The sequence below is a fragment of the Gadus chalcogrammus genome, unplaced genomic scaffold (assembly GCF_026213295.1).
Source record: "Gadus chalcogrammus isolate NIFS_2021 unplaced genomic scaffold, NIFS_Gcha_1.0 GACHA073, whole genome shotgun sequence".
In the NCBI taxonomy this organism is placed as follows: domain Eukaryota; kingdom Metazoa; phylum Chordata; class Actinopteri; order Gadiformes; family Gadidae; genus Gadus; species Gadus chalcogrammus.
The window spans coordinates 34,967-62,360 of record NW_026613508.1 but is presented as its reverse complement, the minus strand read 5'-3'; the positions used below and the strand labels follow the sequence as shown (position 1 = coordinate 62,360).

The 27,394-nt window shown below is 44.5% G+C and overlaps 1 protein-coding gene across 3 annotated transcripts; it reads left to right on the top strand.

Annotated features, from left to right (window-relative positions):
- The first annotated feature begins 3,217 nt into the window (after positions 1–3,217).
- Positions 3,218–15,570, top strand: LOC130378369 (histone-lysine N-methyltransferase PRDM9-like). 3 transcript variants are annotated; one of them, XM_056585147.1, is made up of 8 exons: positions 3,218–3,365; positions 11,760–11,886; positions 12,077–12,190; positions 12,398–12,528; positions 13,101–13,244; positions 13,343–13,407; positions 13,604–13,794; positions 14,225–15,570. In XM_056585147.1, exons 1-8 carry the CDS (start codon positions 3,276–3,278, stop codon positions 14,998–15,000), a joined length of 1,638 nt encoding a protein of 545 aa, XP_056441122.1. In that variant the 5' UTR covers positions 3,218–3,275; the 3' UTR covers positions 15,001–15,570. The 3 variants fall into 3 exon arrangements, with proteins under 3 accessions (XP_056441122.1, XP_056441124.1, XP_056441123.1); XM_056585149.1 differs by lacking the exons at positions 11,760–11,886; positions 12,077–12,190 and having other exon boundaries at positions 3,346–3,365; XM_056585148.1 differs by lacking the exons at positions 3,218–3,365; positions 11,760–11,886 and having other exon boundaries at positions 12,120–12,528.
- Positions 15,571–27,394: the final 11,824 nt, after the last annotated feature.

The window sequence follows — 27,394 nt, the reverse complement described above, 5'->3', positions numbered from 1 at the left end:
TGGGCAACTGCCCATATGCCCTCCTCGACTCACATTGCCCTTCCGAGAAAAAAAAAAAAAAAAAATGTTAATCATTTAATGGATGCAGAATTTCATGTAGGCCTAGATAAAAAAAATCGCCACTCGAAACATTTCATAAAGTAAGCGTAGCCTCATTCAATTCCGTTCGGGCACTGAGAGTGAAAGTCAGTAGGGGGAGGGCAAACTCTGCCGCGCGGCAACAGCCGCTTTTGCCGCCTCCCCTCTGCCGCCCTTCCCTCATTGAAATGAATGGAGGCGGCGAGTTGCCGCGCGGCGTGTGAAAGCTGCTTTACTTAGCTGCAGCGCTGCACGCGACCGGAACACCGGCACCTGTGAGACGACTGCCTTGATGTTGTCGGAAAAGGTGAATTTGAGATGTATAACAAACAAACAATCATCATCACATTTTATGAAATGAATTACAATCTTCATAAATCCAGGCTCAGTTTGCCACGTAACGTTTAGCCTACACAGCAAATCGCAAAGTGTTAAAATCCCAGAGTATTCATGACCAGAGTAGATTTTATACACTTTGGTGTTGAATAGGCACTAAGTACATTTTTTGGGGTGTACCAGAAACACTCTTGGGTGTTGTCTCTAAGTATAATGCTGGTGTAGAGTAATTTAAGTGTTTATTTTAGGATGATGGACTCCCTGAGTGTACAACGGTTGAGTGTCCAACTATCCCGGCGGCACGTCGGTTTAGGTTTCGATTCGTCATTGGCTCGCTGCGCCTTCTCATTGGTTGAATCTAGAGACATGTGACCGTTTGTCCTCTTCCACACTACGCGGAAAACTGTTTCGGCAGAGACGGTTGACTAGAGAGGATCGAATCAATATCGCCAAGGAATTGCTCCGAGTGAGCGAAGACATTTTTGAACTTCATGGGAATGTAAACAGGTAAGAAAAGTACCAAGTGAATAATGCACAGGGTTTCTATGTTTCATAGTTAGTTGTGCGTATGTCCTTCACATAGGTCAGAAATTGTATTCATAATGGGTCTTAAGAAGGTATTAGAGGCTTAAATTTAACTTGTTCAAACCTGCAGAAACCCTGAATGCAGAATATTCAGCATTTCTTCGTCTTTTAGATCTGATAACCAACTTATAAATGCTAACGATTTTAGCTAACGTCAAACTTAATGGCCAATGCTAATGAGGCACATGTCTTCAATTTAGCTAACGCCTCGTTAACATTTTTAGCTAATGCTAACGAGGCACGTGGCTTTAATTTAGTGGGAGCGTGTCTATGTTCCCCGGGTCCTATGTTCCCCGGGTCCTATGTTCCCCGGGTCCTATGTTCCCCTCTTTGTATGAGACTGGGGAACATAGGACCCTTTTTTTTTTTTAAAAAGGGTCCTATGATAATAACCTGTTTGTATTTGGCCACCTTTTTAGATGCTGACTAAGAACTTTTTGAACCTTTTATGTTGTGTCATGTGCTTTCATCAGGTGTATTTCATGCTCAAAGTATGTGCTCTCCCTTTTCAGGTTGGGATAGTGACATGGCCTCACTTCTCCTGCTGGTCTACCTCCTGCCACCACCTCCAAGTGGAAAGAAGGGAGCTGTCAAAATCAGTATCCGGGAAGCTGTGGATCGTGTAGTGAAGTTTCACAGGGTAATTGTATCCTGATAATTTTTATTTTATTTTTAAAGGTCCCATGGCATGCCGCCAGAGCTTGTGTGTTGCTGATGGATGTCACAATCTCTGTGTTGGCCAATCTACTTATCGAATCTTGAAAACAAAATGGTGTCGACGGGTGATCTACTGATGGTATTGTGTGTATAAAATGTACTTTTTAATAAACAATCTGTACACTTACAAAGTTCTCAATGCCTCGTTTTATTAAGCGTCTATATGGGTTTTTTTGTGCTCCAAAACGAACGTTTCAACTCATTATCATACAAAACATATCCCAAATCCGTTTTACACTGGAATTCCCCTTTAATTGGTTGACGGGGACACATTTATTTATTTATTTTCAAGTTGTTTGTTACATCATATAAATGTAAAACTAAATATGGTTCTTGATAAAAAATAATTAAAGTTTAACTATAATGTTAACTATATTATATATGTATGTACTGTAACAACAGCAGCAAGAATCTAATGTGTAGACTATTCATTCATGAAGTGTTGATAATTCACCTCAAAGGTGTTGGTTGTACACCAGTCAGAGTACATTCTCACTCTAGAAGTATTAAATAATCAGCTCTGCGAAGTGCTACAAAGCACTGACTTGGAGTACATATTTTCTCTCTCTGGGGTTCTAGGTTTACACTGCAGGTGTAAGGAAGCACTGAATGAGTGCCCAAAAGAACCACTAATAGAGTACATTTGCACTCTCAAAGTGTTCAAATGTAACTCTAAATTTGGAGTACATATTTTGCTCTTCTAACAGTGTTCAGCGAACACTGAACTCTTGGACCTATATATACCCCGAAGTGAGTGTTAAATGTACACCCATAGAGTACAATGTACACTGTGGTTTTTGCTGTGTAAATAATCAGACAGCTAGCTAGCTTGCAGACAAGCAGCCCGTTATCACTATAGTCTACACATTTCTTTTGGTAGGCAAACTAAGCTACATGTCTGCTGATAGTTAGTTTCTAACATTTCGTTTTAACAAGAAGAATAAATGATGGAAGTAATGCATCACATGAATTCTTTCATTCAAAATGGTTCATGCCTAAATCTTATCACTATTTTGGGTATTGTTTGTTATTGTTAAGTGAAGCCGAAATGCCCAGTGAAAAGAGGAGGATTCAGGAGAGAGAGAGAGACAACTAAAGGAGGCAGCAAAGAGGAGCACATCACTACAGGGTTGGCTACGAAAAAGCCAAACAGCAGGTGGGACAGAGACTTTGCATAGTGAAAATTAGTGAAAATTATAGGCCTACTGTGTAGGCTAATTGATCAATTAATCAGACTCATATTTTAGCCTACTAATGGGAATTTTTCATAATTACATTACATTTAAGATGAGGAGCAGCCACAAGCCTCCAGACACTCAGAAAATGTGGACCAGGAGGAGGCACATAGGCAGGTAGGCCTAAGTGCTGATCACCATATATGAGAGGACCATGCTAGAAAGTACAGGGTTAAAGAGCTGCATGGGGGGGGGGGTGCCCTTTTTTCAGGTCAGAGCAACTGCCCCTCAAAATTCCTGTGCACGTCCCTGGTTAGGTCACATCCTAACTCATATAGTCAGTTGGTAATAGTTAGCAGGTTACATCCTAACCTAAAGCCAGTTATGTCAGCAGGTGCTCGAGTGTGGAAGCCACCAACAGTCAGACAGGGGTCTCTACAACAGCCCAGTACGTCAGATGCAGTTTCTGTACAGGTATAAAACAGCACACATCACCTTCAGCAGCCTTACCATGTCCTGTCCTCTATGGTACGAGACCTGCTTCATGTCTGTGTGACAGCAGACTCATGGATAAAGGGTATTAATGACACCAGCACGATGTATAACCTTAGACATATTGTTGCTAGGAGGTAAGGTACCTACTAGGGGTGTACGGTATAAACGGTGCTGAACGTATACCGGTGTGAATTTGCGCTACGGTATGGATTTTGACGTTACCGTGAGACCGGTGTGACCGGTAGACAATGTTGTGTGTAACGCGTAACAAAGTAAGTAATGCGTTAATACAGTTCCCTAACTACTTTTTCATGTAAAAAGTAAAGTTACGAGCAACTACTGAAAATATGGTAACGAAACATAGTTCCTTTTTCAATTCGGCACCACGTTACTTTTCCCAGGGACAGATTGACAGCGATACTGCCTTCTCAGGCCGTATGCTATTGCGCGAGCACGCAGGCGCGCAGCAAGCCCTCCTGCGTTGCGCAATAGTCCCTTCACGAGCTCTCATTCCACAATGTACGAGACAGACGCTGGTAGCGTGAAGCCGTCTCTGCAATCAGACATTGCTTCCGCAGGCATTTTGAAAGCCAGTCCTTACAACAAAATGCCAGTGGTGGAACGAGATGACAAACGTTGTCACTGTTTACCTGTCTAAGGACATGGTTCCCTTTCAAACTGTCGATAGAAAGGGCTTTAAAGAGATGGTCAAAACACTCGATCCCAGGTACGCGTTACATGCCCGCACACACTTCAGCCAAATTGAGATGCCAAAACTATACGGCAAGGTCCGCAAGCAAGTGGAGAAACAAATCCATACTATTAAACATTAGTGTTTTTGTTTTTTTTTCAGTATTTTTCCCCCTTCAGAGGCATTTATATCGAAATTTAAGATAAAATTAACATACCGTGATATAATACCGTTACCGTCTATTCCTCAAATCTTACCATGATATAGGGCTGGGCGATATAGCAAAAAATGTTATCACGATTATTTTTTCGATCTCGATATTAATCACGATATATAATATTAAAAAAAATATATATATATTTTCTTTTCTCTTATTTTCATTGTTGTTGATTGTGTGTGTGTGTGTGTGTGTGTGTGTGTGTGTGTGTGTGTGTGTGTGTGTGTGTGTGTGTGTGTGTGTGTGTGTGTGTGTGTGTGTGTGTGTGTGTGTGTGTGTGTGTGTGTGTGTGTGTGTGTAACGGAAGCTCAAACATGCACCAGGGAATGGGCGTGTACTTAGGCATTAACCGCAAAACTGCGATCTGACTATTTTGTTTATTTCTGCCGAATTGGCTGTCAGGTAAATCCATATCAGAAATGTTTTTTTTTTTTAATTAAAAAAATATATATATATATCGTATTTTCCGCACTATAAGGCGCACCTGAGTATAAGCCGCAGCAGCTAAATTGAATGATGTGTACATAGATAAGCCGCACTGGACTATAAGCCACGGGTGCAGTGATGTTGCTAGGTACGCGTCCTGCGTCCCTGACGCATTAAATCTGAAAGGACGCACTAAACTCACTATCCATGCGTCCCGGGGACGCATGTCATTTTCCCCATGAAAAACGATACATTGTGAACATTAAACAACTCGTGTTTAATCACAGTAACTGGCCAAAGAAACCTTCTTGTGAGCAGACCGGACAAGCGCTGTTTCAACCCTCTGCGCATCTACTCGGCGCAGACGTGATCCCCTGTACAAAGTATCGCGACATGCTAATTTAGCCGCTACCAAAACAACTAGCTCGTCACCGCTGATTTCATTTCAACAATTAAAAATACGAACTTCATAGTAAATAAACCCACGTTTCCACTGCTCGATGCTGTGCTCATTCGTGTCGATTATGTTGTAACGTTTTAGGGGACGTGCTGTAATGAAATAAATGAAACATAATCCGGTGGTGGTGATGAAAACTACATTGAACGGCAGCCGCCATATTGTTATGCCCAAACGGCGCCTGCGCATACATCGCGCTTCCAACGAGATCCCGTTTTTCTCGAGAAACAGGCAGAGAAGAGAGAACGCAAAAATGCCACCAAAGAAAAAGATGAAACCTATTGCAGGTCAGCAAACTATTGCAGCTGCATTTTCTGTCCCCACTACCTCTGCACTCCTCCGGTCCGTGCCCCGCCACTGGTGGCGGGGCGCGGACCGGTCATAGAACCCATACGGTACGGCCACACCAACCGCGTTACTCGCGTTAGGGGCGTCCAAACTCGGCATTTTTGCATAGGGAACCATTGGTATAGGCGCGTAGATGCGTCACATGCGTTGAAGCGTCGCGTCATCTTTCTTTATTCTGGGTGGAAATAGTAACATAGTTACGCTATTAAATGCGTTTATGGAAACATTTTTAGCGAGAAATGTGCATTTTACTTTCATAATGTTCGCTCTGTGAATGTGAAGGATGTTTGGTTTGATAGTTATGACGAAGAGGGAACGCTCCGTTCACTTGCATGGACAGAGTCTCTGGATGCTAAGCAACCTCAATGTCTTGGCGGACTATTTCTCTGCTGATCAACACTACGAATGCTGGAAACACACCAGACACACCATGTGAAGTTATTTAACCCGATTATTGTTATTTATATCAGAGATTATTTAATCTAACCCGATCTTCACCCTGCTACCCTCTGGCAGGCGCTACCGGGCCACCACAGCCCGCACCTCCAGACTGCAGAACAGTTTCATCCCCAGGGCCATCACAGAACTTAATAATCACACTACACTCCTACCCTCCACCCAGCACAACTGCACTTTTGTTAGTGGTTGCACAAACAAATTTCGTTGTGTATCCAATGCACAATGACAAATAAAGTCTATTCTATTCTATTCTATTCTAAACTCTTCACCCAAACGCGGCGGCGTTTGGGTTTCCTACCTCGGACTCCAGCGCAGCCATGGCCGACAACTATCTTTATTCTGGGTGGAAATAGTAACATAGTTACGCCATTAAATGCGTTTATGGAAACATTTTTAGCGAGAAATGTGAATTTTACTTTCATAATGTTCGCTCGGTGAATGTGAAGGATGTTTGGTTTGATAGTTATGACGAAGAGGGAACGCTCCGTTCACTTGCATGGACTGAGTGTCTGGATGCTAAGCAACCTCAACGTCTTGGCGGACTATTTCTCTGCTGATCAACACTACGAATGGTGGAAACACACCAGACACACCATGTGAAGTTATTTAACCCGATTATTGTTATTTATATCAGAGATTATTTAATCTAACCCGATCTAAACTCTATCACCCAAACACGGCGGCGTTTGGGGTTCCTACCTCGGACTCCAGCGCAGCCACGGCCGACAACTATCTTTATTCTGGGTGGAAATAGTAACATAGTTACGCCATTAAATGCGTTTATGGAAACATTTTTAGCGAGAAATGTGCATTTTACTTTCATAATGTTCACTCGGTGAATGTGAAGGATGTTTGGTGTGATAGTTATGACGAAGAGGGAACGCTCCGTTCACTTGCATGGACTGAGTGTCTGGATTAGGGCCCGACCGATTATCGGCCGCACCGATATATCGGGCCGATATTTAACATTTTAGGGATATCGGTATCGGCCATACTTTCCATAAATTCCCACCGATAAGTTCATATAATTTTCACAACCAATTTTGCAGCCGTTTCGTTCTGAACGCGCCTTCCGCTCTTGCCACTTGGAATTCATGAGCCTTGCCAAGTTGCCCCGCCCGTCACAGCATCTGATTGGTTTGGCACACGGAATACAACCAATCAACACGCAAGGCTGCAAGCGGGGCGGGGTGCCTTCACGCTCCCTGTGACTCGTGAGCGGTTTCTAGACGGCCACGTGGGGCTAAGGACGGTGCTGCGTGCGGATACAACTTAAAGCAGAGAAATCACATTTCCTTCGAGGTAAGCATATACGAAGCAATATCCCCTGCAATATGTCACAAACACACCAACGTTGCAGAAGCACGGCACCACAAGGTGTTTATTAATTTGTGAAACCGATCCATTTGATCTGTGTAATAACGACACAAACCTTAGCTCACGCAAGGACAACCAGAATGACAGCGAATACTCCTCACTGAAAAGGTTGTCCATAGAGCAGTCTCAACATGGTGTATAGTCCTACTACAGTTATTGTTAAAACCCCACATGGAAACGTGAACGTGTCTGTAGTTCTACACGAAAGGTGGACTGAAAGCCATGGTCAATGAAGACCAAATAAAACGTGTTTGTGTTTGTTCCCGAGACGAACCATTTAGAGCCTGCTAGCTACTTGATAGCCTGTTAGCCACTTAATAGCCTGCCTGAGTAAGAGCCAGCATAGAGGGTCGAGTATATCTGCAGCCAGAGCCTTATATACATTCTCATCTACGACTCTGGTGAGAGCCTTGTTCCCTAACAAGTTACCCAGCACGGTAGAACCAACGGTGATTGGTCGCAATGTCCCTCAAATTAAGTTAAATAGAATTAAGTTTTGGCCAGTCGCTGCGTTTCAAACTGGTGTAACATCTTGTTACGGGTAGACAGACAGGCTAGCAGTAGCTAGCAGCAAGTAGCTACAGAGATACGACAGCATCTCTGGTAGGCTTGCGCTAACTAACTTGGTGTTAGGTAAACAACTTCATGAACACTACGCTACGCGACTCAGGCCCTAAAGGCACATTGTACGTTCAGTCTATTAGTTTCTTTATTGTGCGTTCCCAGGCCCTTTGACCATTTAATCACGCCTGGTGTGATCTCAAAGTGCTGGCATTTGATGTGCGCTAGGTACAATGATCCAAATACTTCTTTGTAATTCGCCTTTATTTGTGACGTGAAAACATTATACCTAAATGCTTTCGTTTCACCTCGCCACCCAGAGGCAGACAAGCAGCCCAGCACAGCCACTAGACGTAAAATAAACTCTTGAATCAGGAGGTGGTTATACATGCTGTAGTTTGCATTTTTTTTTTTTTACTTTAAGTAAACTACTAGTGCCGTATATTTACAGAAATATACAGGCTTATCTATATGATTTTGACTATTTTTATATAGAGACATACTATAAATTATTTACAATTTATATGTACAATTATTATTATTATTTTTTTTTACAATGTCTGAAAATAGATTTAGTTTGTATCAAATATTTATTTTCTAAATATGTCTGTATTAGATTGCAACTGCTTATACTACCCAATTTAACTTGTGTCACATTATTTTCCCCCAATGCAGATGGATGTGCCAACAGGAAAGACACGAGCCAAAAGTGCAGTGTGGGACTACTACAGCCAGTCAGGTGGTGTAGGCAAAGCCGTTTGCAATGCATGCAAAGTCTCGGTCAGCACTGGCGCTACAGTGGCTAAAACGGCCAACACATCTAATCTATGGTCCCATCTCAGAAGTCACCATAAAGAATTATATGAAGCGGCAAAGAAGGAGCAGCGCGAAATGGAATCTCAGAAAGCACCATCACACCAGCCTACAGTGGCAGACCTGTTTCAGCGACAAAAACAGTGGGCCAATTCAGATGAGAAGTCTAAGCAAATAGATAAAGTTATTGCAGAAATGATAATTACTGACAACCAGCCATTTTCCGTTGTCTCTGATGTTGGTTTTCAGCGCCTTGTGGCTGCTCTTAATCCAAGATATGCACTTAAAAGCGAGAAGTTTTACCGCACTGAAAAGATACCGGCAATCCATGCAAAGGTTGTGCAAAAGATAAAAACCCTTATCCAACCAGAGAATGCTGGGTTCCCATTGGCGTTTACCACAGACTGCTGGTCTGGAACAACAGAGTCCCTAATGAGCCTGACATGCCACTTCATTACCAATGAGTGGGAGAGGAAGCAAGTTGTTTTGAACACGACGGTCATGGAAGGATCCCATACAGGGCAGTACATCAAGGATAAATTCCTTCAAATGATTGAGGAATGGCACATTGACAAAGAGCGCATAGCCCTTGTCCTTCGTGACAGTGGTGCCAATATGATGAAAGGCATGAGGCTTGCTGAAGTACCAGACCTCAGCTGCACTGCTCACCAGTTGCAGCTTGTTGTAAATGATGGCCTGTCCTGTCAGAGAGCAGTGATTGACACAATTGCTTCAGTGAAGCATTGTGTCACACATTTTCATCATTCTGTCCTGGCCAAGGACCGTTTGAAAACAATTCAGCAAGAACTTGGCCTTCCAGTCCACCAGTTCATACAAGCAGTTCCAACCAGGTGGAACTCAACACTGCACATGCTGCAGAGAGCACTGGAGCAGAAAAGAGCATTAACTCTCTACTCTGGGGAGTATGGGGGGTTTGCTGCTCCAAGTGCTCACCAGTGGGACCTGGTAGCTAATCTTGTGGAGACCCTGATTCCCATTGAGGAGGTCACGCTGGAGGTGAGCAGCAGCAGTTCCTCTGCGTCCTCAATCATTCCATGTGTCGGTGTGTTGAAGATGCTGCTGGAGGATGAAGGACCCAGAACAACCGGGATCAAAACTCTTCGGCAAGGTATGAAGGAAAGCCTCATCAAGAGGTTTGCAAAGCTTGAAGAAACCAAGCATGTTGTTCTGGCCTGTCTGCTAGATCCACGTTACAAGGATAATGCCTTTTCCTCTGACAACACAATAGAGAAGGCGAAGCAGTGGCTCAAGGATGAAGTAGAGAGTGCCTCGGCGGAGGCACATGATGAAGAAACAGCACAGGAGGTTGATGTGGCGCAAGAGGCCGAAGCAGAAGAATACACTGCAGAACAACAGGCCCGAAAAAAACAGAGGAGAAATGAGGCACCATCTGGCAGCCGGATAGATGCCATCTTCAGCTCTTTGCTAGGACCACATGCGGGAGAGGCATCGGCCTCAGATGCTGGGCTTGATGAGGAGGTGAGGTTGTATCTCATGGAGCCAATCATTGACCGCCGAAAGGGGGATCCACTCCAGTGGTGGAAGCAGAATGAACAACGATTTAAGCTTCTGGCTAAACAAGCCAGGAAGTTTCTGTGCGCACCGCCCTCATCGGTTCCCAGTGAGAGAGTCTTCAGTGAGATCTCTCTGATCTACTCGAAGAACAGGAGAAGCCTCACTGGGCAACATGCCGAGCAGCTGTGCTTCCTGCACTATAATGTTCTTTTACTTAATTGGCAATATTAGGCTTGGGCATTAAACCAGCCTATTGTTCATTGCAAAGTACAGTGATGTTTTACTCATTTCTCATAGCAGGTTTTACTCAGTTCTCATAGCAGGGAGTGATTTTATTTTTTATTGATGATTATTTATTCATTGATTTATTTATTTTTTCCCAGTTTTATTCTATGTTAAGTTATTCTAAGTTAAGTTCGGCTTTATTTTACAAATGCTGTTGGCAGCTCCCTGTACTTAAAATGTTTACTATTAAAAACACTTAATGGAAGTTCGAGTCAGTGTGTGCCATTTTTAATTTATTCGAGAATTTTTTTCTTCTATTTATCGGTTGCACATATCGGTTATCGGCCTCCCATTTTCATAAATATCGGTATCGGTATCGGCCCTGAAAAAACCATATCGGTCGGGCCCTAGTCTGGATGCTAAGCAACCTCAACGTCTTGGCGGACTATTTCTCTGCTGATCAACACTACGAATGCTGGAAACACACCAGACACACCATGTGAAGTTATTTAACCCGATTATTGTTATTTATATCAGAGATTATTTAATCTAACCCGATCTAAACTCTATCACCCAAACACGGCGGCGTTTGGGGTTCCTACCTCGGACTCCAGCGCAGCCACGGCCGACAACTATCTTTATTCTGGGTGGAAATAGTAACATAGTTACGCCATTAAATGCGTTTATGGAAACATTTTTAGCGAGAAATGTGCATTTTACTTTCATAATGTTCGCTCTGTGAATGTGAAGGATGTTTGGTTTGATAGTTATGACGAAGAGGGAACGCTCTGTTCACTTGCATGGACATGGACTCATCTAGCTGCGTTGGCGCATTGACGCGTTGGAAGCGTTGAACCACCACACAACCACGTCAGGTTAGGCGCGTACTCGCGTTATCCAACGCGAGTAACGCGTTTGGCGTGGCCGCACCGATAGAGTTAAAGTCGGTGGACTCGTCTGTAACCTGTAAAATCCATAGATTAGCCACACCGTTATATAAGCCGCAGACTCGAAAAATGGGGAAAAAGGCGCGGCTTATGGTCCGAAAATTACGGTATATATATATATTTTTTTTCCATATCGAGCATTTATGTCTAATGCTTATTGTCGTAATCGACGTGAGATTTATCGCGATTAATAATTGTAATCAAGTTATCGCCCAGCCCTACCGTGATGTACATTTTAGTCCATACCGTACAGCCCTAGCACCTACCCACATTAATAAAACAAGGAGTACTCCTAACTAGACGTTTTGTCTGTCAGAGTCTCTCAGGGCGGGGCCGGAGTGACCAGGAGGTCTCTGGAGGGACCACTCCTTCTCATCCAGAGATCGACCCCCCCGGAGGAGGAGTAGAGAGGGGCTCTGCAGTCCAGGAGGAGGTCTCCTTGGGTTAGCTCTGATCCCACCACTGCTTCCCTGCAATAACACCTTTTTGTGCACGTATGTCTGTAACTGTGTGTGTGCGTGTGTGTGTGTGTGTGTGTGTGTGTGTGTGTGTGTGTGTGTGTGTGTGTGTGTGTGTGTGTGTGTGTGTGTGTGTGTGTGTGTGTGTGTGTGTGTGTGTGTGTGTGTGAATCAGTTCTCCATGAACATTTGCAGGGCTCAAGTGTTTATTCAAGAGAGACGAACCTGAGAAATGTTCTCAGAGTTAACTACCAAGAACCGGAAGTACCTAAGGATGATGACTACTTCTGTAAGAGGGCTCACTCACTCTGTCTCTGTCTCTGTCTCTGTCTCTGTCTCTGTCTCTGTCTCTGTCTCTGTCTATCTCTGTCTCTGTCTCTCTCTCCCCACCTCTTTTTCATTCACAAACCAATTTTTAATCTTCCTGTTTCTGTCTATTTAATATAGATTTGTAGCTGAAGCTCTTTTGGACATAATAAATAAATGAACTCTCCAGTCTGTGATGAGTGTAGGACTTTCTTCCTCGAAGAGTGCGAGGTCCACGGTCCTATCGTCTTCATGGCTGATCGCCCCGTTGCTGTCGGAGAGAAAGACCGAGCCAAGAAGACGCTGCCCGCTGGGTTTGAGGTAGATGTCGTACTTTAACACAACAAAGTTCTCCCCGTCCAGTGAGACAGTATAACATTCATTGTTTAATACATTTCCCAGCTAATGTATATAAAAACAGTAATGTGAACAGTTATATTGCCAAAGCAGATGGATATATCTCTCCCACAATGGTTCTTCTTCCTGAATCGTGCTTTCCGTCTATCTCTCCCTCTCTCCCCCCATGTCCCTCTATCTGGCTCTCTTTGTGACTCCCTCTCTGAACTCCCCCCCCCTGTCCCACCCCCCTCTTTCCTTTCCTCCCTCCCTCTTCCTGTCTAAATCTCTCTCTTTCTCACTTGTTTCCCAACTACACATCTCCATTCATTTCTTATCATATCTTATCTTCCTCTCCCCCCCTCCATCTCACCACCTCTCTTCCTCTCTCCATTCCTCTCACCTCTCTTTGTCTCTCCCTGCCTCATTCTCTCTACATCTCCCCTCTCCATGTGTGTATTCTATCTCTCCTCCCTCCTCCACCTCTCCCTCCCTCTATGTATTCCTCTCACTCTACGACTCTCCTCCTCTCTCCGTCTCTGTCTCATGTGGGGTAGATCAGAGATTCTGGGATCCCTGGGGCCGGTCTAGGGGTGTTTTACTGTGGAGACGGTGGCCTTCCCATTGGAACACACTTTGGACCCTACGAAGGACACAGGACAGATGAAGAGGGAGCCCTGGAGAGTGGATACTCCTGGGAGGTCAGTGTGTTTGTATTCATTTATTTTGATCTAGTCTTGTGTGTGTGCTTGTGTGAGTTTATTGGATGGCATAGAGTCTGATTAACACATTTCTCCAGATCTACAATAGCAGACACAATGATTACATTGATGCAAAGAGAGAGACACTTTCTAACTGGATGAGGTAGGACCCTATTCACTTTTAAACCATCTACTGCATTAATAATGTTCACAATTTTCTTACTTACATTACTTGATTGATAACATTTATATTTCTCCATGTCTGTTATCTGATTAGATCCACAATATTTTCTGTGTTGCTATGACATATGCAGAAGATACACTGTAAAGGTGTGTTGACGTACCTGTCTGTGTGTTAGGTACGTCAATTGTGCTCGTAATGAAGAGGAACAGAACCTAATAGCGTTTCAGCACAAAGGAGGGATTCTGTATCGCACCTGTGGCCTCGTGACTTCAGGAGCAGAGCTCTTGGTCTGGTATGGGGACGAATACGCCAGACATCTGGGAATCGGATTTGATCGACTGTGGAACAACAAGAGCTCTACTAAAGGTCTGCCTTCAAGTCTGTCTTTCTGTCAGGGTTTGGTTTCTATGCGGCACTTCATGACCACATCTCTCATTTTAATTCAAAAGAGCTTGGACAATAAACATCTACATTAACAAAGCAGTTAAGAAATTATGCAGGAAATTGTAAAGTTTTAACATAAATTCAAATATAATAAACAAAAGATGACAACATAATAGGAAATATATTCTTACTTGGAAAAATGTCTAAATGAAAAATATACAGTACCATGGAGGTTTCAAAAAAACAATCCAATTATACAAATTCAGGTATGCTTGATTAGGCTGATTAGGTTGTGCAGCCTTATCAAGCCCCAAAGCCTAAAGCACCTGACTCTGGCCAGATGAGGCTGCTTAAACCAGCCATCAGCAGCACTCTCAAAAATAAAATACATATGACTCTCTCTTTCTCCTAGGAGGGAAATCCCAGCTGACACCAGCACAGGCTTTCCCCTGTCCCGAGTGTCCGTACTCCTACACGTCTCAGATCTTCCTCCACAAACAAATGAAGAGGAGCCATGGCGACCTGTACGGCCGACTGCTGAGGAGTGGAGAAATCAAGGTGGAGCCTAGTCTCCTCCCATACGTCGCAGCCTCCTATCAAGAACCAATCGGAGCCTCCCCGGGAACCGTCCAAAGCACGAGCCAGATTCCAGCAGAAGGAGCCGGACGCCACAGTTGTGAGAAGTGCAGTAAAACCTTTAGTCGCTCTCATAGTCTGAAGGGACACCAGCGCATCCACACGGGAGAGAAACCATACCACTGTCAACAGTGTGGGGAAACATTTAGTAGATCTCACGAACTCAAGAGACACCAGATCATTCACACAGGAGAGAAACCATACCACTGTAAACAGTGTTGGAAAACATTTAGTCAGTCTGGTCATCTGACTGTACACCAGCGCATCCATACAGGAGAGAAACCATACCACTGTAAACAGTGTGGGAAAACATTTAGTCAATCTGGTAAACTCAAGAGACACCAGCGCATCCACACAGGAGAGAAACCATACCACTGTAAACAGTGTGGGAAAACATTTAGTCAATCTGGTAAACTCAAGAGACACCAGCGCATCCACACAGGAGAGAAACCATACCACTGTCAGAAGTGTGGGAAAACGTTTAGTAGATCTGGTCATCTCAAGAGACACCAACAACTTCACAGAGGAGTCTCCACCCAAACAAACATGTGAAGAAACTAAATGGTTCCCAGACATCTGTTCAAAATCTAATCAAACATGGTTCTTGCTGTTATATGTTAAAAGGGCACATGAACGGTTAATTGTTTATCTTATCAACTTTATGTATTTATTTATATTCATGTCTGTATGAGTGAAGGTTTTTACCCAAAAAAAATTCAGAAAAAAAATAGTTTGAGAGAGATAATGTTGTTAGTAAGGTATCGTAGATTTGACTTCATTGTTATATTTATTACATTTGTATGTACCGGTATTTATTTATTTATATATCCTGTAGAAATTCAAATAAAATCAGATATGCAGTGTTGAGATGTCTGGTTGTGTCTGGATAGAATAGAAGCAGTCCAACATGTTGGTGAATTATATTTGATATGCTGTTATGCATAACGTAGGATGCAACGGATGAGCTGAGGTCTCGTTACTGACCACCAGAGGGAACCACAGCTCCACGAAGATGTTCCCCTTCCCCGGATTCAGTGACATTTTGAATTCATTATTGATAATTATGTTTCAATCTTGCAATAATAATTACTATTCACCGTCCTTCAATGGAAGTGAGAAAAAAAGGATGTCTGATTTAAACCGTTGAAGAGGCCTGTGATTTGGTAGGCTGATACAGTGAACAAATGATGGATATATCAACCAGCAACCCTGTCTCGTCAAAATTACGTTCCCATAGAACTATTCGGCATTCTCAATTACGTTTGTCATAAAACGTATTTTGTCCGCGATTACGTTTCATTGAACGGGTTATTGCAAATACGTTCGTCCTCAGCCTATTTTTTGCCATTCATTAACCTCTAGGATTATGTTTGGTTGAAACGTATCCCAGATAGGTTAAATGTCAACGTATAGCACATTATTGTCATTAAGGCATATCTTCCTTTAAGGGAACGTTTCATTTAACGTATTTTGTCTGAAAAACGTATCTTGGCTGTGGATACGTGTTATTGAACATATCGCAAATACGTTCGTTGTCAACCTATTTTTTGCCATTCATTTACCTCTAGGATTATGTTTGGTTGAAACGTATTCCAAATATGTTAAATGTCAACGTATAGCACATTATTGTCATTAAGGCATATTTCCCTTTCGGGAAACGTTTCATTTAACGTTATTTTGTAACTGATTACGTCTTATTGAACATATTGCAAATAGGTTCGTTCTCAACATTTTTGTTGTTATTTAAGCTACCTCTTGGATTACAGGCTACATTTAATTGAAACGTATCCTTAATAGGCTACGTTAAATTTCGATAACACATTATTGTCAGCATGTAGGCATAAGTCTACCTCTCGGGGAAGCGTACGTTTGATTGTAATGTTAATAGTCCAACGTTATATCAACATGTCACAAGAGGAGAAATTAGCTGCTGACGGGGTAACTGTAGGAGCGGGGGTTGCTTTGTTGATTTCTTTATCTAGGGCTATAGCTGTGGTCAAAGCGGGAAGTGTGCGTTGTCTGGGCGGCTGCCTGAACTGAGCTGCAGGAAATTATGTTCACACGTTTCTTCATTCATTCATGAAGGCTATACCGGTGAACGGTGACGTCAGACTCACGCCCACCTACAAACCAATCAATGTCCACTATCAGCCTGTCCTCTCGGAAAATACGACCACGTAGGTGGTTTGTTCCGCCACAGATTACGACCCATTGGAATTTATCCAAAACGAGCGAACGAGGCCCTCTACATGTGCGGGGAACCCTTTCTCATCAAAATTACGTTCCCAGAGAACTATTCGGCATTCTCAATTACATTTGTCTAAAAAACGTTTTTTGTCCGTGATTATGTTATATTGAACATATTGTAATGACCTCGCCGGTGACATAACGATGTCGAGTCATTAGTAATTGAAGGAACTTTTAATGGACCAAAACCAGGTCACTGAAACCCGTAACCAACGGCAGAAATCCCACCCAAAACAAACCCCGGTTACCCCGGCAACCCCCAACACGGTCTCACTCACGTGCAGGCCCCCACCCTCGTGTTCTTCCAAGGCCCTCCCCCAGCTGACCTAATGATTCGCCCTCACACTGATTGACAAGAAGAACATTACAATACATGCACACAGACAACCCAGTCGCCAAGAAAAAACGTCAGTGGTGTACGTTTCCATGAACACTGGATACGTAGCATTTCAACGTAAAAAATAACGTGTTATACCTACAGTATCCACGTGTGCCGCTGTGGAGGCGGGTTTCGGGGTTTGGGTTTCACGGCTTTCGCGGCAAATTGTGGACACGATTGTTTAGGGGGGGGGGGGGAGACTGTTGTTGACCGGGGAGGGGGGGGGGGGGGGGGAGACACGTTTGTTGAGGGGGGACGACGACACACGATTGTGGGGGACGACGACGACGACGACACGTTAGTTGAAGGGGGGGGGGGGGACACGTTTGTTGAGGGGGGGTGAGACACGTTTGTAGGGGGGGGGGCACGCTCGACAACGAGAGTTGGTTTTTATTGAACGCTCGACAACGAGAGTTGGTTTTTATTGAACGAGACTTCAACACGGAACAGCTGCGCGAAACGATGGTCACGTCACTCTCGGTGACGGTGTCGACAATAATGAACACACGGACAATGTTAATAGAACAACACACAACCACATAACATCCCGAACCCATTAACCCCACTTAATCCTAACAACAAAACAAGTTAACAAAAGCCCCATTTGTCAACTGAGAACCCCAATTCCCAGAATCCCCCGCGGCTCCGGAACACGGCGTAGCTTATATTAATCTTTATTATCTGAATGGGAAATGCAATATTTTAGGACCGATTCACCGTTAAACGTGTTTCTAATAACATTTCTAGCGAGAAATATACTTTTTAATTGCATAATCTTCAGTCAGTGATTGTGTCTGATCTTTAGTTTTATAGTTATTAGGAGTTGATCGGCTCGCTCGCATGTTTCAACGACGTCAGGTTGCTTTCGCTAAACTAGCAGCTCACGTGCTTCCTGCGTTTGTGTTATTAAACTGTTACTTTATGTAACTTTTAATGATATCATCTTGTTAGAAACACGTATATCTGAGAGCCAACCCAGTCGCCAAAAACATACCTACGTTGACAGTGTACGTTTCGTGAACACTGGATTACGTCGCATTTCAACATAAAATAGCGTGTTATACACACACACACGCACGCACATGCACAGACACACACACACACAAGCACACACAAGCACACACACGCACGCACAGACACACAGACACAGACACAGACACACACACACACACACGCACACACGAACACGGTGCATTTCGCTGCTAAAACAACAAAAAAATATTCCCTCAAATATTATTACTTTCAAAACGTTGGCCAAAATGGCCAATAATATCTTTTTTTTTTGGGATGCTTCCAGGACTTTTTGGGTGGATTTTGAACGGTATGTGGGGGGCACGTTTTTTGCAGGACCTGGCAACCCTGCGCTGTTGCCCGAGATCTGGATCCACCCCGGCGTGGTGCTGTCTCCTTTTGACCTTTTGACCCCAGACTTCTGGGGGAATAGCTGAATCAATTCATTAGTCAATCAGAAGCATGTAAATATCTTTCCGGTGGGGTAAGAGGACGAACAAGGTGTCCTTCAGCATCTACGCTTCCAGGCGATTGCAACGGTGCCACACATGAGCATATTCGAACATGTTTAATGGTAGTAATTAGCTGTCGAAATTGGAGGCCTTAATCAATACTGAGCAGCTATTGATTTGCTTCCCGATAAAGATTTGTCACAAATGACATGTTATTTAGCATCTACACGTTGAGCTGAGTCCAATGACACCAAGAACGACACTCTAGCTAATGGTAACATGTATTTGACATGGTACACCTAGGTCTAGGACATGATCTCGGTGTAGCAAGAGGCCGAGCTTGATCTCATTGGACTCAGCTTAACGTGTAGATGCTAATTAACATGTAATTTGTCAAAAATCTCCATAGGGAAGCAAATCTATAGCTGGTCATTATTGATAAAGGCCTCCAAAATCGACAGCTAATTACTACCCCGAAACATATTCAAATATGATCATGTGTGGCACTGTTGCAATCGTCTCGAAACGTAGATGTCAAAGGACACCTTGTTTGCTCTGTTGCACCACCGGGAACATATTTTCATACTTCTAATGGATTGATTCATATTTTAAGGTTCTCGGAGTGAGACTTTAAGTGGCTGCAGCAGAAGTGTTGAGACGAAAGATGATATCAAGAGATTTATAGAATATTCCCATTCACATTATGATTCTTCGTCGTAACATCCGACCAAACATCCTTCACATTCACAGAGCGAAGATTATGAAAGTCCAGGCTCAGCAAGTGCTCCATCTCGTTGCACCTGCACCCAGCGGCTCGCTTGCAAGATTTTGGCCTGAAGATCTTCCCAGACCAACACCCTAGCCATCCAACATGCATATCTGAGAATCAGGCCTCTCTTTAATAATGACATAAAGTTATGAGAGAAACACACATTAACTTTTTGTTATCTCATAAGCGGCGTGGTGCCGGCTCCTTTTGACCTTTTGACCCCCGACTTCAAAAACGTGGCCACAGGCCAGCTGTGTCTACACACCTTTAGCCACAAATGTACACCTCCATCCCACAAAAAATGGGGACTAGAAACTAACCTCTGTCTTATGTACATTTACTGTACTGTTGGAGGTCACGCCCCTTTGCCGACCTTTTCGAGATAGCTAGGGATGCTAAAATGTTTACACACATTTCCCGGGGCCCCGTGTACGACATATCCGAGATTTGGAGTTCTAGCCCTTAGAGAAAAAAAGTTTTCCCAAATGGAGTGTCATTTGGACAAAGCCCCTCAGAAGTGTAGCCTGCAAGACCTAATGGTTCAGAATGTGGTGGAAAAACAGTTTTTGAGATAGGAAGGTCCTACCGCCCTGAAATTTGAATACCATATTCTAGGGCCTAGGACCCCGAGGGCAGGAAGGGGGGGCCTGCCCTCGGGGTCTGACCGGGCCAAGTCTCGGGCAGGAAGGGCCCCCCCTTCCTCCCCTCGGGGTCCGACCGGGCCAAGTTTCGGTGCGGAGGTCCCAGTTAGGCCCTAGAATAAGGTATTAAAATTTCAGGGCGGTAGGACCTTCCTATCTCAAAAACTGTTTTTCCACCACATTCTGAACCATTAGGTCTTGCAGGCTACACTTCTGAGGGGCTTTGTCCAAATGACACTCCATTTGGGAAAACTTTTTTTCTCTAAGGGCTAGAACTCCAAATCTCGGATATGTCGTACACGGGGCCCCGGGAAATGTGTGTAAACATTTTAGCATCCCTAGCTATCTCGAAAAGGTCGGCAAAGGGGCGTGACCTCCAACAGTACAGTAAATGTACATAAGACAGAGGTTAGTTTCTAGTCCCCATTTTTTGTGGGATGGAGGTGTACATTTGTGGCTAAAGGTGTGTAGACACAGCTGGCCTGTGGCCACGTTTTTGAAGTCGGGGGTCAAAAGGTCAAAAGGAGCCGGCACCACGCCGCTTATGAGATAACAAAAAGTTAATGTGTGTTTCTCTCATAACTCTATGTCATTATTAAAGAGAGGCCTGATTCTCAGATATGCATGTTGGATGGCTAGGGTGTTGGTCTGGGAATATCTTCAGGCCAAAATCTTGCAAGCGAGCCACTGGGTGCAGGTGCAACGAGATGGAGCACTTGCTGAGCCTGGACTTTCATAATCTTCGCTCTGTGAATGTGAAGGATGTTTGGTCGGATGTTACGACGAAGAATCATAATGTGAATGGGAATATTCTATAAATCTCTTGATATCATCTTTCGTCTCAACACTTCTGCTGCAGCCACTTAAAGTCTCACTCCGAGAACCTTAAAATATGAATCAATCCATTAGAAGTATGAAAATATGTTCCCGGTGGTGCAACAGAGCAAACAAGGTGTCCTTTGACATCTACGTTTCGAGACGATTGCAACAGTGCCACACATGATCATATTTGAATATGTTTCGGGGTAGTAATTAGCTGTCGATTTTGGAGGCCTTTATCAATAATGACCAGCTATAGATTTGCTTCCCGATGGAGATTTTTGACAAATTACATGTTAATTAGCATCTACACGTTAAGCTGAGTCCAATGAGATCAAGCTCGGCCTCTTGCTACACCGAGATCATGTCCTAGACCTAGGTGTACCATGTCAAATACATGTTACCATTAGCTAGAGTGTCGTTCTTGGTGTCATTGGACTCAGCTCAACGTGTAGATGCTAAATAACATGTCATTTGTGACAAATCTTTATCGGGAAGCAAATCAATAGCTGCTCAGTATTGATTAAGGCCTCCAATTTCGACAGCTAATTACTACCATTAAACATGTTCGAATATGCTCATGTGTGGCACCGTTGCAATCGCCTGGAAGCGTAGATGCTGAAGGACACCTTGTTCGTCCTCTTACCCCACCGGAAAGATATTTACATGCTTCTGATTGACTAATGAATTGATTCAGCTATTCCCCCAGAAGTCTGGGGTCAAAAGGTCAAAAGGAGACAGCACCACGCCGGGGTGGATCCAGATCTCGGGCAACAGCGCAGGGTTGCCAGGTCCTGCAAAAAACGTGCCCCCCACATACCGTTCAAAATCCACCCAAAATGTCCTGGAAGCATCCCAAAAAAAAAAGATATCATTGGCCATTTTGGCCAACGTTTTGAAAGTAATAATATTTGAGGGAATATTTTTTTGTTGTTGTTTTAGCAGCGAAATGCACCGTGTTCGTGTGTGCGTGTGTGTGTGTGTGTGTCTGTGTCTGTGTCTGTGTGTCTGTGCGTACGTGTGTGTGCTTGTGTGTGCTTGTGTGTGTGTGTGTCTGTGCATGTGCGTGCGTGTGTGTGTGTGTATAACACGCTATTTTATGTTGAAATGCGACGTAATCCAGTGTTCACGAAACGTACACTGTCAACGTAGGTATGTTTTTGGCGACTGGGTTGGCTCTCAGATATACGTGTTTCTAACAAGATGATATCATTAAAAGTTACATAAAGTAACAGTTTAATAACACAAACGCAGGAAGCACGTGAGCTGCTAGTTTAGCGAAAGCAACCTGACGTCGTTGAAACATGCGAGCGAGCCGATCAACTCCTAATAACTATAAAACTAAAGATCAGACACAATCACTGACTGAAGATTATGCAATTAAAAAGTATATTTCTCGCTAGAAATGTTATTAGAAACACGTTTAACGGTGAATCGGTCCTAAAATATTGCATTTCCCATTCAGATAATAAAGATTAATAAAGATCATACACATTCACTGACTGAAGATTATGTAAGGAAAATGTACATTTCTCGCTAGAAATGTCATTAGAAACGCGTTTAATGGTGTATCTGTCCTAAAATATTGCATTTCCCATTCAGATAATAAAGATTAATATAAGCTACGCCGTGTTCCGGAGCCGCGGGGGATTCTGGGAATTGGGGTTCTCAGTTGACAAATGGGGCTTTTGTTAACTTGTTTTGTTGTTAGGATTAAGTGGGGTTAATGGGTTCGGGATGTTATGTGGTTGTGTGTTGTTCTATTAACATTGTCCGTGTGTTCATTATTGTCGACACCGTCACCGAGAGTGACGTGACCATCGTTTCGCGCAGCTGTTCCGTGTTGAAGTCTCGTTCAATAAAAACCAACTCTCGTTGTCGAGCGTTCAATAAAAACCAACTCTCGTTGTCGAGCGTGCCCCCCCCCCTACAAACGTGTCTCACCCCCCCTCAACAAACGTGTCCCCCCCCCCCCCTTCAACTAACGTGTCGTCGTCGTCGTCCCCCCCCCACAATCGTGTGTCGTCGTCCCCCCTCAACAAACGTGTCTCCCCCCCCCCCCCCCTCCCCGGTCAACAACAGTCTCCCCCCCCCCCCCCTAAACAATCGTGTCCACAATTTGCCGCGAAAGCCGTGAAACCCAAACCCCGAAACCCGCCTCCACAGCGGCACACGTGGATACTGTAGGTATAACACGTTATTTTTTACGTTGAAATGCTACGTATCCAGTGTTCATGGAAACGTACACCACTGACGTTTTTTCTTGGCGACTGGGTTGTCTGTGTGCATGTATTGTAATGTTCTTCTTGTCAATCAGTGTGAGGGCGAATCATTAGGTCAGCTGGGGGAGGGCCTTGGAAGAACACGAGGGTGGGGGCCTGCACGTGAGTGAGACCGTGTTGGGGGTTGCCGGGGTAACCGGGGTTTGTTTTGGGTGGGATTTCTGCCGTTGGTTACGGGTTTCAGTGACCTGGTTTTGGTCCATTAAAAGTTCCTTCAATTACTAATGACTCGACATCGTTATGTCACCGGCGAGGTCATTACAATATGTTCAATAAAACATAATCACGGACAAAAAACGTTTTTTAGACAAATGTAATTGAGAATGCCGAATAGTTCTCTGGGAACGTAATTTTGATGAGAAAGGGTTCCCCGCACATGTAGAGGGCCTCGTTCGCTCGTTTTGGATAAATTCCAATGGGTCGTAATCTGTGGCGGAACAAACCACCTACGTGGTCGTATTTTCCGAGAGGACAGGCTGATAGTGGACATTGATTGGTTTGTAGGTGGGCGTGAGTCTGACGTCACCGTTCACCGGTATAGCCTTCATGAATGAATGAAGAAACGTGTGAACATAATTTCCTGCAGCTCAGTTCAGGCAGCCGCCCAGACAACGCACACTTCCCGCTTTGACCACAGCTATAGCCCTAGATAAAGAAATCAACAAAGCAACCCCCGCTCCTACAGTTACCCCGTCAGCAGCTAATTTCTCCTCTTGTGACATGTTGATATAACGTTGGACTATTAACATTACAATCAAACGTATGCTTCCCCGAGAGGTAGACTTATGCCTACATGCTGACAATAATGTGTTATCGAAATTTAACGTAGCCTATTAAGGATACGTTTCAATTAAATGTAGCCTGTAATCCAAGAGGTAGCTTAAATAACAACAAAAATGTTGAGAACGAACCTATTTGCAATATGTTCAATAAGACGTAATCAGGGACAAAATAACGTTAAATGAAACGTTTCCCGAAAGGGAAATATGCCTTAATGACAATAATGTGCTATACGTTGACATTTAACATATTTGGAATACGTTTCAACCAAACATAATCCTAGAGGTAAATGAATGGCAAAAAATAGGTTGACAACGAACGTATTTGCGATATGTTCAATAACACGTATCCACAGCCAAGATACGTTTTTCAGACAAAATACGTTAAATGAAACGTTAATGAATTTGAGGTTAATGAATGGCAAAAAATAGGCTGAGGACGAACGTATTTGCAATACGTTCAATGAAACGTAATCGCGGACAAAATACGTTTTATGACAAACGTAATTGAGAATGCCGAATAGTTCTATGGGAACGTAATTTTGACGAGACAGGGTTGCAACCAGTGGCGGTGGGTCAATAGAGGGCGCTAGGGCGCCGCCCCTCCGTGAAATATTCACTTCAATATATCTGCCAACTATTAATCAACTTTTATCAACACAAAATAAATCAACAATTATGCATAGCGTTTATCCTCGTTTAATTGTGTGACATACTTGTCACTGCCAGCAACCATTTAAATGCGTCTGAACGCCCTCCTCCAAGTCAGGGGCGCCGGCCACGTTGAAGTCAATGTAAACTCGCTAACTTTTTGCTGTCTATCAAGCAGAGACAGCTTTTAATTGGCGCAAGAAAATTCGCCCTCGGGTCGCACCAGTGCGCCCCAGGCCAATGGTATCGCTTTTCTTTTTTTTTATCACCACATGATTGGACAATTCAGCGAATCAATCAAATAGGCTACCTCCCTCAGCAGCATTCGCGCAACACAACTACACGTAGAGAAGAGATAGATCGCTAACTAGCAGAGTTGTTGGAGGAATTGGACTCCCCAAGCAATGTTATACTTAAAAGGAGCAAGTAAGTTACATATTAATTTTGTCTTTCGGCCTGTAGTAGCATATAGACAAAATGAAGCAACTTTCCCATATTTACATTTACATTTTACATTTAAAGGTGCGAACACACCAAGCGCGTACCTCGCGTATAGACGCGTATAAAATTGGCAATTTTTCCATAGGGAACCATTGGTTTACGCGCGTATGAGGTGCGTACACGCGTATCATGCGTACCAAGCAACATTTTACTCATGTTAGGGGCGTATGAGGCGCGTATATATACGCGCGTATATGTACGCGCGTACATATACGCGCGTATATATACGCGCGTACGCGAGGAGTTCAAAAAATTTAACTTTTTACGCTCATACGCATGACGATTAGCCGAGTGGCCCAATCAGCGTTGAGCTTGACCCGACGTCACTGGCAGAGAGACGGAGAGGACAGAGCCGCAATGATGGACCAAAACCTAATCATCGCTGTGTGCAGCCGTCCTCTCCTCTACAATACCACAATGGTGTCGTACAGGGACAGGAACAAGAAAGAGAGGGCGTGGGTCGACGTGGCCGAGGATACTGGCTGTCCTGGTAAGATCAGTGAATAATGTGTGTGTGTATTTTGCTTGGCTTCAGCTATCGGTTGTGTTCTACTATGAAAAAAGTTAGCGCCGGTTAGCGGTAGCAACAGTTAGCAGTAATATTAAGTGATACTACTACAACAGACTGTCCCGCTTGTCAGGTTACACAACTTAATATGTATATATGTTCTTGTCAGTGGACGTATGTCGCAGGAGGTGGAAGTCACTCAGGGACAGGTACTTACGACACAAAAAGAGTGAAAAGGAGGGGAAAAAGAGCGGGTCAGCGGCAGGGACAGTGAAGAGATGGAAATTCGCTGGGGTCCTGTCCTTCCTCGACCCCTTTGTCACCCCGAGGGAGACTAGCAGCAACTTACCTCTGGGGGCAGAGGAGGTAGAGGAGGACGGGGCTCCAGAGACTTCACTGTCAGGGGCAGGAGAAGATGAGGAGCTTGAGGAGGCAGCAGCAGGGCCATCGCACATAGCAGGTTTGTTGACAACTGAAGACACGTACAGCTTCTGTATTATGGCCACAGGAACGGTTTACAGGGCGGCACGATTCTGTCTATCTTTAATGTGCAATATAGATATATATCATCCAAGCAAAAAAAAAACAAGTCTTCTTTCTCAATAACATAGACCAGCCCAGCAGTGAGTCTGATATAGAGGACGCTGATGCTGCTCCTGCTCCTGCTCCTGCTCCTGCTCCTGCTCCTGCTCCTGCTCCTGCTCCTGCTCCTGCTCCTGCCCCTGCCCCTGTCCCTGTCCCTGTCCCTGCCCCTGCTCCTGCCCCTGTCCCTGCCCCTGTCCCTGCCCCTGCTCCTGCTCCTGCTCCTGCTCCTGCTCCTGCCCCTGTCCCTGTCCCTGCCCCTGCTCCTGCTCCTGCTCCTGCTCCTGCTCCTGCTCCTGCTCCTGCTCCTGCTCCTGCTCCTGCCCCTGTCCCTGCCCCTGCTCCTGCCCCTGCCCCTGTCCCTGCCCCTGTCCCTGCCCCTGCTCCTGCTCCTGCTCCTGCCCCTGTCCCTGTCCCTGCCCCTGCTCCTGCTCCTGCTCCTGCTCCTGCTCCTGCTCCTGCTCCTGCTCCTGCCCCTGTCCCTGCCCCTGCCCCTGTCCCTGTCCCTGCCGCTGGCCCTTCCCGTGTACCTGTCCCTGAGGCTGGCCCTGCCCCAAGACCACAGAGCGGTATGTACAGGACAAAGATGTATAGCATTAATTTCAGGGGTTCAACTATGTTTATGGCTAACCGTTTAAGCTTTAACTGATAAGAAGACGGTTTATGGAATACTACTAGTGCCGTCAAGCAATTTAAAAAATTGATCAAATTAATTACAGGCTCTGTGATTAATTCATCTAAATTAATCGCATACCAATACGACACTTTTATGCCTGTTTATAAACAGCTGTATAGCCTACCGTTTGTTTCCCTCCCTTCTCTCTCTCTCTCGTAACTTCTTGATCCTCCCCTGATTAATCGAAATTAACGCGTTAATTTGACAGCCCTAATTAATACTATGGGCCCTATTTTAACGGTCTGAAACGCAAGTGGGAAGCGCAAAGCGCAAGTAGCTTTGTGGGCGGTTCTACGGCGCTAAGGCGTTCTCAACCACCAACCGAGCCCGGGACAGTCGGTAGTTGAACACGCGCCGCTCTCGGGGGAGGATGCGTCCGGGGAATGGCCTCATGAGGTCGGTCCGTAGCGGAAAGGCCTCGTCCCCTACAAACACATGAGGCAGGGGTCCTCTCTGCGCAGCCGCTGACAGTACTGTCAGCAGGGAGCTTGAGATCGCCAGCTCGGAGGGCCTGACCAAACACCGAGTTGGCCAGAATTCCTCCATCACTGGTTCTCCCCTAGCCCCCCACATCGATGATGCGGAAGCACTTGTCTGCGTCGACAACTGCCAAGAGAACAATGGAAAATGTTCCCTTGTAGTTGAAGAA